General features: G+C 36.0%; 5 protein-coding genes across 5 annotated transcripts; 2 read left to right on the top strand and 3 right to left on the bottom strand. All coding sequences in view use genetic code 12, as the record gives it.

Annotated features, from left to right (window-relative positions):
- Positions 1-3,772: 3,772 nt before the first annotated feature.
- CORT_0A03840 (Ume6 transcription factor) lies at positions 3,773-6,196 on the top strand (the record flags this gene model as incomplete). Its single annotated transcript, XM_003866164.1, has 1 exon — positions 3,773-6,196. One exon carries the CDS (start codon positions 3,773-3,775, stop codon positions 6,194-6,196), a length of 2,424 nt encoding a protein of 807 aa, XP_003866212.1.
- An 862-nt stretch (positions 6,197-7,058) lies between these two features.
- Positions 7,059-9,722, bottom strand: CORT_0A03830 (hypothetical protein; the record flags this gene model as incomplete). Its single annotated transcript, XM_003866163.1, has 1 exon — positions 7,059-9,722. One exon carries the CDS (start codon positions 9,720-9,722, stop codon positions 7,059-7,061), a length of 2,664 nt encoding a protein of 887 aa, XP_003866211.1.
- A 984-nt stretch (positions 9,723-10,706) lies between these two features.
- Positions 10,707-12,788, top strand: CORT_0A03820 (hypothetical protein; the record flags this gene model as incomplete). The annotated part of the gene is made up of 1 exon (XM_003866162.1): positions 10,707-12,788. One exon carries the CDS (start codon positions 10,707-10,709, stop codon positions 12,786-12,788), a length of 2,082 nt encoding a protein of 693 aa, XP_003866210.1.
- Positions 12,789-12,891: 103 nt separating this feature from the next.
- CORT_0A03810 (Pho81 protein) lies at positions 12,892-16,629 on the bottom strand (the record flags this gene model as incomplete). Its single annotated transcript, XM_003866161.1, has 1 exon — positions 12,892-16,629. One exon carries the CDS (start codon positions 16,627-16,629, stop codon positions 12,892-12,894), a length of 3,738 nt encoding a protein of 1,245 aa, XP_003866209.1.
- Positions 16,630-17,158: 529 nt separating this feature from the next.
- Positions 17,159-17,815, bottom strand: CORT_0A03800 (Yrb1 protein; the record flags this gene model as incomplete). Its single annotated transcript, XM_003866160.1, has 1 exon — positions 17,159-17,815. One exon carries the CDS (start codon positions 17,813-17,815, stop codon positions 17,159-17,161), a length of 657 nt encoding a protein of 218 aa, XP_003866208.1.
- Between the last annotated feature and the right edge of the window lie 40 nt (positions 17,816-17,855).

Raw genomic sequence — 17,855 nt, 5'->3', positions numbered from 1 at the left:
GTAGATCGGCAAATGATCACAAGATCCGTGGCGGAGGTGAGTATTAAGAGGGGTTGTAAAGTAGTGTTCAGCAAAAAGCCAATATTGCCAACTGTTTGCAAAACAAAGAGACTGAGTAAATGTAGGACTGGCTAATTCACTCTGATTAAAAGAATAAAGATTCAAGCAAGTTGTTAGTGTGGTCTTGGGAAATCTTTGCGCGGAAATGCAAAGAGTAATAAATTTGCATTTTGTAAGGCTTTTGTTGCCGTGGATTTAGCTCAGTAAACATCACATGTGTGGTTTATTTTACCAAATTTGTTAATTTTAATTCCATGAAAATTGGGGTTTACAACAAGTTCACACGCTTGAAAAAAAATGTTTTCAACATTCAAACGTTTCATGTAAACTTACCCCCACCTAAACAAAAAGCCTTCTGACAACAAAAAGTGGCACCAGCGCATGTGTGTGGAAACAAGTGAAATTGTAGAACTTTCATAAATTAATTTTGCTTATCTATATCCCAATTGAATAATTGCGATAAACCATGCGTCAACAAAATAGCCTGACAAAGCAAACGGCATTTTGAAGAAATTTTATCCACATTTATTATTTTTTTACTTCAACAAACGGGCCATATCACAATGCCTATTGTTAGGAAACAATTAAAATCGGCAATGCACTATTTGGTAACAGCGTTCGTTTTGTATCCTGACAAAAAAAAACATTTATTGTGAATATCTGTACCTTTACTTAAAGGTTAAATTGTTATATACAGGACTATATGCAAAATTTTGCCCTGAGAACCCTAATACCGATTTTATGTCCTTTAGCAATCTTTTGCTTTGTTGCTGATTGATCTTTCACATCAAAGGGATGAGATTTTAACAGCGGGAGAGGATGCTTAATCAAGGTTTAATGTGAGATTACACCAAAGAATGTTTGGTGTATTTTTTTGAGGCCGTTGCATCTTCTGCAAAGCTTTATTGTTGAATGATGCTACAATGCTTCATTTTGTATCGTTTTATTATACGTTATACCATTTTGCTATGGACCCTCACAATTATAGATTTCCCGTCGCGAAATTTCCACAATGCGTCAAGATGAACTTAATAATTTAGAACTTCGCTTCTCTTGAACAAATCACCCAATGCAAAAGTGCGCGCTCTTAACCATAAAAGTCTGATTTTTTAATTACTTTTAAACTAACTCACTTTATTTCGTAAGGGTGGATCTTCGCTCCTGCATTTACGAAACTTATTTCTTTACAATGACCTCGCGACATAGCTGGCCCTAGATCACTTGAATTCAATCTTTGATGTATGTAGACAACTCCATTCAAAATAGGAGACTGGCACTTTTGTTCAACCAAGGTTTACACCCTCTTCGCTACATACATCACACCAACACTGTGATAAAGACAAAGCCTGGCAGGCATTGTTCAGGCTGACCAGCTTTATAATCTCTTGACTGGTTTAATGACAGCCTTTGTTTACTATTGCATTATTCTTTTCATGTAAAGGGGTTGCCCCACTTAAAATTCTCCACTCATATAGACAACTGATGGAGTTTAAGCAGAATTTCCAATAAGCAAGACACATAATTTAGGCAAATTTCTAATGTAATTGCTTCGCTTTGAACTTATTCAAAAAACCACACGATAAAGCTTGTACATCTGGAGTATTCCTGGCATTATGTCCTGAGTCCGACATACTGATGAAAAACTAAATACATGCATAGAACACTTAATCAAAGGCGTTCGCTTTCAAGCCTTTATCGGTTATGCATAATTTAATAGCAAAAAACTGTGGATGCGGTTCAAAAACATTGATTAGGGGGTGTAAAAATTTTTCAGTGTTTAGTATTTTGCTCGACAAAGCCCGTTTCTTTTTTTGAGGTAATTCAAAATTGCAACTACAGACAGAGGGACCTCTCTCCTCACCTAATGACGGCATAATGTATAACCATAGAAAAACAAAGAAACACACAATAAGGACCAAAATATGCTGATTTACTTAAAGCTTTCTTTTATCATAAACGCTATAAAATTAAGGGATCACAAAAATATAATGATAGACAATTTTTATTTTCTTAGGACAAAGGTTTAAATAAAAGAAAAGCCATACACAAGAAACAATAACAAAAACCTCTTCCATTGGTTTTAGCAAACAAAGAACACAAATCTAAAAATTGGGTATAAAATTTTTTGATACTAAAACTTGTACATGCGTATAGCGTTATAAATTAATAAGTAAAGGCTGTGGAATACAATGGAAATACTGATCTCACCGCAAACCTGCATTGTTTTTATGCACATTGTACTATTACGCTTTTCTGACTACAAAAAAACAATCAGACATCAAAATAAAAAAACTGTGTGTGTTACAGAATTGAATTTTTCAATGGCTCTAAGGGCTCAAGACCTTTTAGGGACTAAATATAATATATATACAGAAGAAGTTTCCATTACATATTTGTAACCAATTTAGAAGTTCAGATCACCCACTCCCCTTTCACGTATACGATTGAATACTGTGGTTCAGTTACTACCAGTGTAACGGTTACAGCTTCACAATTGAGTTACAATTCAGACAAAGTATCCTATCACATATATCCAATTAACTGGAATTGACTGCTGAATGTATTGTGTACATACATTCTCGCCCATAACTTTAATCAATTAGATTAGCATCACTAAACAACCACCATAAACCAACCATTCCTTTATCACAAGAAACCCCAAGCTTGAAATACTGCCAATTTCGTCCTATCGTTTATAAATTACTCAATTACTGAACAATCCCTTGTAGTAAAACAACACACTCATTACACCACAACAACGTTCACATCTTACATCGACTAAACATATTGGCCGCCCACTACTCAACTACTACACCACTACGTGAGCTTCATCACCAATTAAGACAAGCGGGAACACAATTACAATAGTTCTTTCATCATAATTTTTTGTTGAAAAGAGAGCACATCGCAGAATAGACCTGATTGCGCCCCAAAGACATCTACATCAATAAAACAGATAACAGAAAATAAGCATTGATCAATACGATTTTTACTTAAAAGGGACAACATACACAAAATTAAATTGTCTCGCAAATTCATTAGTAGTGTGGAACCGACAAACAAGAGAAGCAAGACCGTCGTAACGACTATTAAAACCACAAAGGCCAGGAATTAAAGTGGGAAGCATAACAACTACTTTGAAATCTCATATTTTTCCTCAACGCCCTCATTACGGAAAAATAACTATTCATTACTACAGATCTGAGTTGGTAATATCATCTGAAGCATATCTACACCAACGCCGAGATAAACTTCAAGTTCAACAGTTATCCCACAAAGACATAAGGTGACAATAGTTCAATACTTTGATATTTATTACACTTGTTGCCATAATCTCAAAATTTTTTCAATTTACAAAACTCAATAAGACAAAATATATACAGGATCATTTATCGCGAACATCCACACCTCAATACTTGTGAGTATTACCCCGACAAAAGAGAGAGTTTTATTTTTGTGACACTAATTAACGCATCGGATTTAAAAAAATTTTATTTTTTATTTTTTATTTTTTTATTTTTTTACGGATTTTATTCAGGTACTCACATAACAAACAACACTAAACCAAACAGAGCTACCAGCTGATACCAACCAAGTGATTCACTACCGTTAATTGAGTACAACAAGAGCTTCATTTCAAAAAAGGTTTCACCACTGCTCAATTAGATAATTTGAATTCATATCAAAAGAGAAATTTTTTTCCAAGCGACGCATGGTGAGGCATCCAATCACTGAGTCTGCAAAAACCTCATCATCAACAGCAGCCGACGATACTATACCAGTGGAATCATCACCGCAAATGGACATGTCATCACCTTTGAGGGCTACTCAACATAACGGGTTATCTATACACCAAGACAGAGTGCTTACTAATGAATTACAAAGAATGCATGAGTTTAATATTGACAGAACCAACACTTTCGACCCCGCATTTTACGAATTTGGCCACAACCTGCTACTATATCAGCTAACAAGGCTTGAGAATACAGCAAGTCTACCTTGTGCTCCACCTGTTCATGTTCATGGCGGTTTCAACAGACGACCAAGTAGTGACACACTGCGTTATCATAAATACGATTTTGGTTCGGGCACGCCCCAGCTGCACTCAGATGAACAACATTTACTACAAGCACAGCAAGCAGTTCAGCAGCAAATCAATACAGGGCAAAATGAGTTGCCACACCACCCGTATTCAAATTATGCATCGATTAGACAATCGCATTTTCAAATACCCGTAGGTGAAAACTCAATACCTCAAACAAACTCCACCGTTTCGTTGAACAATTTGGAAAGAGATAACAGCATTCCAAATACTACAACCCAGGCCAGTTTCTACCAAGCTAATGACACTGGAAGTTTTTACGGTGATGATACCAGTGACCAAATACCACACTCAGTGAACGAGTCAACAACAACGTTTTTGAACATTCTCGATCCTAGTCAATCAACAGATGCTATCAATGAAACAATACCTGGTGAATTCCATGTCTACAATGAGTACGATGTATCCAACGCTTCTACAGACTCACTTCTCAACTTCAATCGAACACCTGCTCGTGCTCGTCTGTACCAACACCCTAGTGTTAATAGAGACTTGTCACATTTGCAATTCTTCGATGTAGTAGCTCAACGTCGATTCCAAAGTGTGAATCACCCACCGGTCAACCAAGTTAGCCATTCGTTGGAAACCGAGTCGTATATGACACCCCACAATCTACTGACTTTGGCGACTCAAGATACAAATATGGACCATTCACTCACACCAACATTTTCTGACGTTTCAAGCTTCACCTCTAGTGCTTCGCTCCATCACCCAACTACTACAAATAGCTCCTCCTTGGGCACATTTGACCCTAGTATTTCCATTGACTCGGTGCCTCCGGCAATCAACAAGACACCAGCTCGTACATTGAACAGCCCCTTAGCCAGTGCCATGATTGGCTTATCTTCAACTACAAACCACAGAATTTCCAAAAAACCGTCCTTGTGTAGATTGAAAACAACATCCAGAAAGAATTTGAACAAGATTTCAGGTGCTGTCGCATCATTGGAGACTAACGCAGCAATCGCGTCAACAAGATCGTCTCCTTCGACTGCTTCCATGGGATTAGATCCCACAAAGCCAGATACATCAATTTTTCAAAGTCAACAACATCTGCAAGCGGATACACCAACCTCATTAGAGTCATTTCCTTATTTAAGACCACAGTCGCAACCACAACCTCAACTACAACCTCAACTACAACCACAATTACACACATTAAGAACTTTTTCTAACGCTTCACCAAGTTCTATGGCCGTTGCTTCAACTGGTCGTCCGAGCGTTTTGGCAACTCCAACTAGTGCTAGTAGTGGCCCTAAAGGTGCCAATGTGTTTCGTCAAGACCTTGAAGCTACAAATGCAACTTCAATGTTATCACCAGGGGCACCTTTACTGCCAGCGGCAGATTTGTTACAGCGACAAGATCTTTGGAAGAAAAACTATAGTTTGGGTCATGAAAGGGAAGCTGGTAGAGTTTCAGTCTCCAAGAGGAAAATACAGAAAAAAAAGAGTCTGAAACTTATTAATGATTCTACAGCGGATGATACTGTTGAGGTTCTAGATCCAAAAGCGAAATCAATTAACAAAAGGGAACTAGTATCGTTGCGAAATAGCGTGATGGGTTTCAACCCTGATTTCAATACCGATAATGACGACGTTTCTGAAAGTGACAACATTGATGATTCTTTCAATTCCAAGATTGGAAAAGAAAAATTGCGACCATCACAAAGCAAATCAAGCAAACTCAGAAAGTCGAAATCGACTCCGTTATTGCCAAGTACTACCAGCGACTTGCTCGCCAACAAAGACCAACCGATGATGAAGAAAAAATATACTAGAAGAAGATTACTACCTAGGTCAAAAAAAGGTTGTTGGATTTGTCGTATCAAGCACTTGAAATGTGACGAAGTTAGACCAAGTTGTGGAGCTTGTATTAGATTTGGATTGATTTGTGACTATAATCCCGATAAGCCAGATTATGTTACTGATAAAGAGTTGAGACAGAAAAAATTGAGCGAGATCTCAGTAACCAGGAAGCAGAATCAAGCTTTGGAGAAGAGGCCTAGCAAGAAAGAAAGTACAAAGAAAAAGTGAGTGAATTTCCTGAGTCGAGATTTGCATTTTAGAAAGTTTAACCAATTATTTAAAAAGGGGACACCAACACATCAAGTTAAATAACTTCCGCCCCACTATCGTTGCATTTTTTATTAAAAGCTATTATTTCATTATCATTATTATTCAGTTCTTGTGCACATACTTTGGGATAAATTTTTTTTCAAAATTTCTTCAAGTGACGATATTTCCGATTGTTGTAAAATTTTATACGGTGAAAAAATATACATTACATATAAAAAGAGCTCAAAGTATTTACATTTTGTTTGATTCATTTGCATTACTCTACTCTTTTGTAAATTTGAGGATGTCTTTTGCGTAAGGCACATCAAGAAGAAATAGGTTGGATGGCCTGATTGTCCGACTTTGTAATCTAATTAGCTTTTCTTTCGTAGTTTTTCTTATTCACAATACTCCACCTTGTTTTGCAGGTTTATTGTCCCAACGGAGCAAAGTTTCTCTACTTCCGAAGTGATGGTACGGCATTTTGAAACATAGTTACATAAAATCGAATTGTAACTCAGGAACAATTTTGAAAATTTAGACGATGAGAGAGATTAATCCGAGAAATATGATTACACAATTAGAAATGTTTTTGAACAATACTTTTGTGCAATCAATTAGACGACAAGAGGTGAGAAGAGTGGGCAATGTATGTGTGTGTGTGTGACTTGCTAGTGCAATGTTATTTCGTAATTATAAAATCCTGTATTGTTAGAGGCGCCTTTTTGAAAGAAGCTCCGTTTATGATTCTAGAAATAGCATCCGGTCGCTCCGCCTTATTAAATTATGTCAAAAATATTGCATTTTTTTGTTCTATTAATTTGCATTATATTTAATATGTTCACTCCCACTCACTTACTGAAAGCACTTTGTTGACAATCACCTCCGTGTCCGTGGTGGAAATAATGGTTCCATCATTTGTAGCTCCGTATCGACCATTTTCCAAAATATTTTCAACCCCCCCTCGATATTCCACGATTGATACTACGTTTCCAGTAAATCCCACCCATGGTCCGTTCAAGGGATCAATCAATGGTGGGTATGTGTAATCAGTAAATTGTTCACGCTCTTCATCAATAGTTGATTTTCTTCGCGAGAGTTTCTTTTGTGATCTCTCTTCATTGACTACTACCAGGGTATTTGGCTCCTCTTCACCTGCATTCAAGAGAGATGACTCATCCAACGGTCCATCTCCATCATTTACCAAGATTGGTACATTACCACTCTCTTCTTCCCCATCATCCAAGATAGCAGACGTTGATCCTTGTTCGCTTTGACTATCACCAGAATTAAACAGCTGGTCATCATTTTCAAATAATTTGTTGAAATCATATGGATTTAAAATGGCCCTCAAAGCAATGAAATCGCATAATGGCACATAGTTCTTTTCAAAATTGTACAAGACACCCAATGTCACAAATATCAATGGTGTACACAACAATGACAACAAAATTGCGCTATCCAATGCCAAAGTCCCACACATAAACAATTGGAAAATTATCAACCCTAATATAACACGACGGAAAACAATTGGCCATATTTTACCAGTGGAGTGAGACGGGTGGACAAAGTTATATACCAATTGGTACTTGTAAACAAACAAGCCCATTATAAAGTATATCAATCCACAAGTGACAATCTTTGTAGAGACCACCGAGTAGATCAAAATAATCATGAAGATCATGATATGTTGTGGGAGGTTAATTCCAAAATCGAGTATTTGTGGGGTGTAGTAGTATGACCTGTAGTCTCTAGCAGTTTTCAAAATGAATGACTTTAAGAAAAAGAGCTTGCCAATAACATTCAACAAGAAAAGATCTCCCACTTGTAATAACTTCACTGGAAACATGGTCAACCCTTGCAACAAAATCAAGTCAACGTAAAACAACGACATACGTCTTAGAGACGTTGCAAGTTGAGTTGCAATCTTGGTGGTATCACTGATGTATGACATATAATCCCAAAATGTACCAGCGGCAACATAAATCAAAAATAAGTTGAAGAATATGAAAAAGAAGTTTTTGGACAATGTTGACAATTCAAGTTCACTGTTGGAAGAGTATCCTTGGAATCGAGACAAGTATCGGTAAAAATAGGGAAACAGAATGTTCAACAAGGTGAACAACAATGGTGGAAGAATACCAGTGACAAAAGTTGTCAACCACTTGGACTTTCCGATGAAATGACCAAGAGCTGGCCAAAACTTGGTGATTGTTTTTAAATCGAGCAATGATGTCAAGGGAACGACTAGGAATATGATAAATCCATAACTCAAAACTATTAAAAATGTAATCAAGTAAGATTTCAAAAGCTTTTCACTGTATTGTAACTTGAAACTTCCCCATATGATGTCTTGCGGTGCTGGAGCTAAACTAACAATCAATTTATATACTCGGGGATCTAATATTGCTTGAGCTGCCATTTGGGCCGATGCAACTGAGTCCATTGTAATGAATGCAGACGGTACAACCCTAAACTCCGGATGTTGTTTTGCATCGATAGTTGTTGATTCAGGATCAAATTTGCTCTGAATCGATCTGATGGTGTCATCAAGTTGGACAAGTTCTTTTGACAACTGGTCTATCAGTTCCCTTGCTTTGACATTATCCAATGGTTCATCCCAGTCGGGGTTAACTGCGGGAATGCGCTGTTGGTTATAAATGTTGATATTCATCTTGTATTCCGAGGCATATGAGTACTCCAACTGTCTCACCAATTTTCCTCTTTCCTCAAGTTTAGTTTCAAGTGGCGTCCAATCGTATATCAACTTGACATCCATAACTCTTCCAATACCTAAATCTTCGATAAATTTCTTGATCCTTTCTCTGCTAAGTAACTTTTTCGGTATCCCGTCTAAACGAATCGTTCGATCTGTAATTGAGTTTTGTGAAGCTAAGTATTTTTGTCTAGTTTTCAACACTTTGTCAGTGTATTCATATAAATAGTAAAACACAACCACGGAAAACAAGTATGTAAAGATAGGATACACCCACAAGAACCTAGGAAAATCATCGCGAAAATCAGGATTCTTCGGCTTCAGGCTTATACTCTCTTTGTCATAATTTCCAGTAAAGTAGTATCGTATAGGACTCAAAATGGCAACTGAAAATATAGCCAATACAAAAAAGATCTTGATCCCCATTTTGAAAAATGATAAGTAAACATAGCAATCCAACCCTGAATATGACAATACTTCATCATCTGACAATTTATAAACCACTTTTATCCAGCCAAAGAGATTATTTGGTAACGGTTTTAAAATGTTTTTGGCTTGTTGTCGCAATGTTCGAACAGCATATATATGGGGCCATCTATATCTCATGATACAGAATAGTAGGAATAGTAAAATACCGGATGTGAGTGTTAAGACCAATTGTGCTGCAAAAACTCTTTGTGGTCCAACTGAGTGTATTGGATCGTGACTCCCATTTGATCCATTCCCCGTGGCTAAGGATCCATCTCCAATAACTTGCCAACTTATGTGGACTGAATCAAGAACAGACATTAACCCTTGTTGTATTGTAGTTGGTCACACCTTGAAAAAGAAAAGCAACTGGTGACAGGTAGAAAGTATTTTTGGTCGTTGATCGTTTAACCAAGTGATATTCGATTTGACTGTGATTTTTTAGTCTCTTGTTTATTATGTTTATTATTTTGTCACGCTACGCAAAACAATATAAACAACAACACACTCAATAAAATATAGTTCACACATATTTAGACATCGATCAGCAACATCATGTTTAGAGCTAACTACTCCAATTGGGGCTGAACCTACTAGTTTTCAAGTTGAAAGTAGTTACTGGAACCACTATGAAAATATTGAATGCACAAGAATACGAAAGGCAATGAATACATTTGGACCAAAGTACTGCATATAATGATATCAATTTTCCGACGCGCTTTTCTTTTCTGTCAAAATGAATGATACTACAGAAACTAGCCATTAATTACCAGAATAGTTGTTCTTCCCAAGAAAATCCCAAAACAGTGTTTCCTTCCGGCCTATCCAAACCAACGATTTCTTAGAAATCAAGGTCTACTATTTGGTAGCATGCGGGACGAGTAGTGTTCAGTCCCAAAACTAGCGCCGCATTTGAGGGGGCGGTTCAATTCAGATAATTGCAATTTACATTCATAACTCGAGGGCTAATGAAACTATGACTTATTTTTGCTTATGAAATGATAGTAATGAACTAGGAACACACTTCTTATGAAGTTTTGAGCCTTGTTTTTCTTCACTAATGTTACACTTAATGTATGTTTAGTTGTTACATTGAAATAATTTTTAAACTTCACACGACCTTTTTTCCATCTTTAGGAAATGGAAAACGCAATTTTAAAACTTATTAATTCCATAGCTAGCCTTAGGTCAACCACTGCTGTTCATAGAACCTGCCCAAAATTTACATCCTTCATTAGCTAAAGATAAAACTCATTTTCGTTGGACAAGAAACTGGTACTTCATGACTGCCCTATAATAAGTGACATGTCTCAAATATCAAATTCGTCAAGAGACGGAAATTGTGCCAACAATATAACTTATTCCCGACCATTTCAAACTCCTTCTAGAGCATCTACAAGCATATCATTTGCATCTGTCACAACAATACCATGTGAAGAACGAAATTACCTCGATGAAGAGCTTTCGCTAGTTTTAATAAACAGTGATTCGCAAGAATGCAACGAAAACTTTTCCATTTTTATTAAATGTATTGTTGATAATATGTACAATAGCAATGAATCAAAACCAACATACGAAAGTCTTTCGCTATATGCATTGAAGCTTCTAACGCTGAATTTATTTGTCAAGAATTTCAAATTTTGTATTGGTAAAATATTGGCATTTTTAGAGACATTCACTACAATTACAAATTACAGAATGGAGTTCACTGAAGATGGAAATAGTGAGAGTGAATGGGAAGTTAATGATCAAGTTGCATATGAAGCTGAGTGTTTGAAGGAGTTTTTGTGCATAACATTGCTTCTTCTACTCAAGCTTAAAAATACTTCAAATGACCAGGAAGTCGCAGATGATTCAAGCGATATACTGAGTACATCCTCAACAAACTCGAGCTCATTGGATTTGATTAATGGTGAAAATGTATTTAAAACGTTGGAACAATGCCGATTTGTATTTATAATGTCGCAGTTCATATCAACTCAAATTAAAGCAGTAGCCAACGAAGAGTCCTCATTTGTCATTTTGAAATTTGGCTGTGATATTGTCTTTGAATATTTCTATTATGTGGAAATTTTGTCTCCCACGGAATTTATGGACTTGACATTCAATAATAATGAGGTAATTGTTACAATTATAAGACACCTTTTATCATCAGAAGGTTTTAACAATTATGATTTGGAGAATGATGACGATTTTCATAATGAAGCTAAACTTGTTGCTTATGAAGAGTTGAAGCTTTTACTACTCATTAATGAGCAATTTTTAATGAGTTCATATGCTCGAAATGAACATTCAAATAAAGTGTTTGAAGAATTGATACATAATGATGATAATTCAAACAGCAATGTGAATAACATTGTCGGATTTATCAACTTGCTAATCTATCACTTGAATCGTGAAGAATCACAAATCATTATCCTATTGATTTTAAAATTTCTCTACCTTGTTTTCACAACTTCATTCACAGCTAAATTGATTTATCGAAATGATTTGAAAATTTTACTAGACATCTTTTTAAGAGAATTGGACAATTTAGAACACAAGGATAATATCTTAATAGTGACTTACTTGAGGGTATTGTATCCGATTTTGATGTTTTCTGAACTTAATGAATGTGGCGGCTACAAATCACAAGAGCTTTACAATGTGCTAAGTAATATTGTGGTCAATTCAGGACTGAAATCAGAAGACTCTAGTGAAGACAAATTCATCCTGGATCTAGCAATGAAATGCATGAATGTTAAATGGTTGAAAAAATCAATATCAAACCATAAAACAAAATCTAGTAGCCCACAACTGGAAAAAGGGTCACCCGAACTATCTTCCTTGGAGGATCTCAATTCAGTTGAACGTGAAACATCACGATTATTCACTCGTATAGCTTCGGTTCGATCGTCTAGTCGAAGTGATTACCATAAACATACAACAGCACACAATTTCTTGGAAAGAACAAATAGTCAAAAGTTGAAATCAAACTCCAAAAATGCAGCTCAGACATCTCCTTCGATTTTCATGGACAACAATAATAATGTATTTCTAACCGACTTTTCGAAAAGATTGACATTTGGCGAAGATGGTAAATCAACCCTAACTGGTTTAGATTTGAATGATTTATCCGCCAACCAGAAGAAAAACAATAGTAATGACAACAATGGTGGTGATTTCGATTATCGTGATACTAATATTTTGGATTTACCCAATGAATACATCACATCAAAACCATTACCTAAATTACCCGTTCCTGAAAAGCGTCGAAGACAATTATACCAAAATAAAACTGCATCATCTTCTTCAAGTTCAATTGATTCAAATTCATCTATTAAGCAAAAGGCATTAAGAAAGAAAGCACCGCCTCCACCGCCTCCACCTCCGAGACGAAGGAGATAACCTAGAAAAAGAGAAGTTGTGTTTTATTATTATTATTTACTGTAACAATTGTAATATTTATATCATTTAATAAGCAATACATTAATGTCTATATACGAAACAACTACATGGTGATATCTTGTTTGAAACTAAGTACATCATCAAATCTTAAACCATTGATTTCTGTCTTAGTGTATGAGTCCAACTCACGTTTCAAAACATCTTCTTCAGCATCATCTTGATCATTCGTATCACTCGAGGCAACTAATATAAGCCCTCTGCTTCGTATCAATGGAATCAATTTAGGAACCAAATCAAGCAAATGTATGGAGGTAATTAAACCAAACAAGTTATTATTCATGGTGAAATTGACAGCTTCTTTGATAGATCTTATAATCAACTCTTGATAATTGTTCAATTCTGTAGATGATGAAGGTGACGATTCCAATTTGCTGGAGACTCTATTCCGATCAGTTTCTTCATTAATCAACAATCCATTAGTTGATCGTTGTTCAAATTTCTTTAGTGAATTATTATATGTTATTCCATTCATTATCAAAAACACGGGGAAATTTGGCTGTTTCCAATTCAAGATTTTACAAATTAAGGAATTTGACGAAAGAAGAATAATTGATCTTGAAGGTTGATTTTCCTTGGACTTGAATGGCTTGATATGATTGAAAACATCATTCAATGTGAAGTCAATGAAACTGTTTAGATTTTTTTGAATGTTGCCGACAAATGGCAACACTTCCAATTCATAGAATGACGGAAAAATCAACTCCAAATTCAAGTTAACTTCAGGACTTAAAATCTCTAAAACGATATCCAATGGTAGGTAAATGATTCGTAACAATTTTTTAATCAAACTTATATCTTTAACCGTCATATTTGATAAATCATTAATCACTTTAGAATAATCAAATAAATCATTAGTTATGGAACTAAGTTGCTCAAGAGATAAATTTGGTAAATAAAGATCAATGTTTTCAGTAATGGCAATTGACCAATGAGGGCATACGACGGGAGTACCATCATTCAATAAACAAACTCTGATTCTTAAATACTCACCAGAAAGAGATGTGGCAGTCACTATTGACGATGATGATGGCAAATACTCTTGTTGCACTGGTGCGGGACGTGCGTTGGGACCTTGGTTTAAGCCACTGGCATTGACGGCGACATTAGCATTGGGTGATAAAAAGTTATTGGGAGATAATCCACCTGCTGCATTTAATTTCAAAGTTTGCTTATTCTTGACTATACTTGTTGATGATTTCCAATACGTGTCAAATTTAGTTGTTTCAAGTACAGTCCCAGAAAATGGGAAAATTATCTGATAATTAAACTTCAATTGGCCAATATTTCTCAATCTCAAATCAAACAATGGTAATTCAATGGAGCTAATTTCAGGTGACGTGGTGTCGATGTGGGAAAACGATAGAGCCGTAGTTTTGGCAATTAATCTAGTTCCAAATTTAGGAAAAATTTCAAAATCAATACGAAATTCATTCAATGAATCAACATCAGTTTGGAAAACACAATTGTTATTATTTGCGCCACCATGATGATTCTTATCCTCCAAAGGCAACAAGATATTTCTAGGAACAATATCAGATATATTCGATGTCAATGTAATTCTACCCGGTTTCAAATCAGTGATTGAATTAAATAGGTTAATAAATGACAGATCATCATGAGGGAAAATCAATTCAATCAAAACTTTTTGTTCCAAGAAATTATGGCCATATCGCCTCAAGGGTAAAATAGGTGGTGGTAATTGCAAATCAGGAATACTATCGACATTGTTTTTATCCATAGATCCGCTATCTTCGGAATCATCATTATCGCTCATTCTGATAGGGTCACCTTGGATGGACATAATATTGCTTGATTCAATATTTAAATGATTGTCCACCTGTGTGTTCATATTCTGGTGATAACTAAGCAACTCATTAATGACCCCAACATGCCCTTCCACCACACAATAGTACAACACGTTAAACCCATCCTCATCCAAGATATCCAATTTGGCCCCGAATTTGACCAATTCTTGGGTTGTTTTGACGTGCCCTTCAGCTGCGGCATAGAAAATAGGTGTCCACTTGTTAAACCCATCGGTTTTATTCACTTCTGCTCCGTACTTTATTAATAAAGTGATCAACTTGTAGTGCCCTTCACGAGCAACAACGTGCAATGGAAGTAGTCCTTCAACATCTTGTTCATTGACTAAAACTTTGACCAAGTCTGATGATTTCTCATTGGATAACAAATATTCCAAGATTTTGTAGTCTCCAAATTTACATGCATAGTTTATAGGCAAATATTGAAGAGTTTCCTTATTGGTGCTAGGAAGTGGATTTGATCCAAATTGAACCAATTTTTTAATAATGTTTAAATGTCCATGCTTGACTGCCAACAATAGAGGCGACATTGAATCATTATCAAGGTCGTCAATGTGATTAGAAGGAAACGCAGCAATGATAATATCCAATAAATCACTTCGATTGTTTTGTGCGGCATAATGTAGACATGTACGTCCATTGAAATCGCGTCTTTTAAGCAAATTGCATACATCTTGTGGAGAATATGTTTTCATGATATACTCGACGATAAAGACTCTTGAATGATTGATTGAGTCATTTGAATTTATAACCTTAACACCATTGTTGATAACGACGTGGCTCTCATTGTGAGTGGACGCTGGCGGCATAGAGCAACATTCATGGAAAACGGTCTTGTTGTTGTTGAAATCGTCATTAACAAAAGTAAAGTCGATATCAAAGTTAATGAGATTCAAAAATGACTCCAAAAATGAATCTGATATTTTGAGATTGGTGATTGATAATAGGAAAATTTTTGATGCTTTGTATCGAACTGTGGCATCAAATGGTTCGTTGGGACGTTTCGGTGATCCATTAAGTTTCTCCACCCATCTAGCAAGTAATGACAAGTCAGGATCCTTAATAGTTGCAACATTGACAAAACTAGAATACAATTCATCAACCTCGGTGTTGTTATTTGATGAAATCAGAATTGAGGTTTGTCTAATAAATGGTGGTGTTTGATTCTGAGATGGTGAGCTTGGTGTCTCGGTAGATGTTGGAGCCAACTCACGTTGAGAAGCTTCCGAATCAACGGATACTGAGTTGTGGGCACTATAATTGACTAAACACGAGTAATCCCCATCCATAATACTCTCTATATCAAACAACGATTGTGTCACCAAATCACTCAACTCATTAATCTCATTCTTATGAAACACGGGTTGTACACTAACTGCAGTACTTATAAATAACTCCTTTGTATGTGATTTTGATCTCTTATCCCATTTCTTCACAACTTTGGAAAACCCCGTCTCATTGAGCTCTATAAACTGTTGTAACCTGATAAGATCCTGATGGATTTTCTTGAAGTTTTGATACAAATTAAGAAACGAGATTGAGTTTCTAAAATTCAAATATGCAGCAGAGTCGACATTGGCAGTAGTTCCATCATGGGAATGTTGATGAAGAAACGCATTTGACTTAGCGAAAAGTTCATCTCTTTTCAAAACAAGTAGATTTAAATTGATTGCCAAATTGGCTTGTTTTTCGAGATAAAATGAATTGACCTTATCCAATTCTCTTTCAACTCTAAAAAAGAAAGTTGCCTTATTTTCCTTTAGTGATTGTTGAATTTCGGAAATTGACAGACTACCATTGTTTCCAGCAATTACCGAACTGACTGAATTCCCACCCGACTTATTAGTCGGTATAGCTAGTTGTTTGATTAGCTTTTTTAGAGCCTTGTAATCGATAAAATGACCTGAATATTCTGGTAGTTCCAATTGCCTCGACGCGAGATATTTACCAAACTTCATCGTTCCTCGGTGATCAGTAAAAGTCGATGCCAAAAATGCAAGCAGTATTTATGAATGACACACTGATATAAGGTGATTGAACTGAAATAAGTAGTGGCAAACTAGGGGTTTGATAGTCATAAATATATAAATCAGATTCCTTCTAATGGGTAATATCTATTGATGAATAGATTTTTGTGTTACTACTAAACAATTTTTTTTCTTACGAAGTATTACGAACGCACGTGGACCAAGCTACTATCAAACAACAGAACGTGTTTGTATTCCTACTGCATCTACGCGTAGAACCCGATAGCACACTGATCCTCTACGTTAATACAGTATAGTTCACCACTAATATGGAGCAAAAGCATGTCGGTTCTGTGGAATGATTCTAAACTACATAGGTATTTGGAAACGAATCCATTTTCAGACACGAATACAACATTCATCCAACCCAAAAATAGATTGATTTGAAATTACATTCACTGTATTCAAACCTATATGCAATCATCTACTTAATATACACATCCGCTTTCCCCTTTTTGGTTTAGTTAGTCTTGTTTTCGGATTGAGCCTTTTCGAAATGTTCTTTAAACAAATCAGCATTTTCCTTATTACCAAATCTAATAGCCAAAGTTTGAGCTTCAGGTTCACCTTCAGAAACATCGGCAGTAACAGTATAAACCCAAGATCTATCTGATCCAATATTTGGTTTCAATTCATAATCAGATTGAATCAAATGATTAGCACAAATTTTTAACGTCTTGTCTCTTCTCATCAAAATTCTAGTCTTGCCAGTAGCTTTATGTTTCAAGAATTTGACATCACCAGTACCTCTTTCTTTCCATTCTTTTGTGTCGGCATGGAAACGGAAAAGTTTGGCACGCACTTTGTATACGACATCTTCATCTTCCTCGTTGGTTTTAACATCAACTTTTTTGTCCAAGTGGATCACGGGGGTGAACTCAACATCCGGTTCTTCTTCTTCAGCAGCAGCCTCATCTTCGTTGTCTCCATCTCCACCTTTTTTGGCGTCGTCCGATTTAGATTCCTCCTTTTTGGAGTCAATGTCTTTGGATTTAGATTCTTCTTGTGGTTCTTCCTTCTTTTCCTTCTTGGCTCCAAACATGGAAAATACATTTGAAGTTGGTGGTTTTGGGATTGATGATTCCTCTGATGCTGGTTTCGTTTCTTCTGCTGACATTGTTTAAAGCTCTCTTTCCCTCTACGTGTGTGTGTGTGTG

This window comes from Candida orthopsilosis, assembly GCF_000315875.1.
Source record: "Candida orthopsilosis Co 90-125, chromosome 1 draft sequence".
NCBI classification, from domain to species: domain Eukaryota; kingdom Fungi; phylum Ascomycota; class Pichiomycetes; order Serinales; family Debaryomycetaceae; genus Lodderomyces; species Lodderomyces orthopsilosis.
Note: the sequence above shows the minus strand (reverse complement) of the source record. Positions and strands in the feature narration are given on the sequence as shown.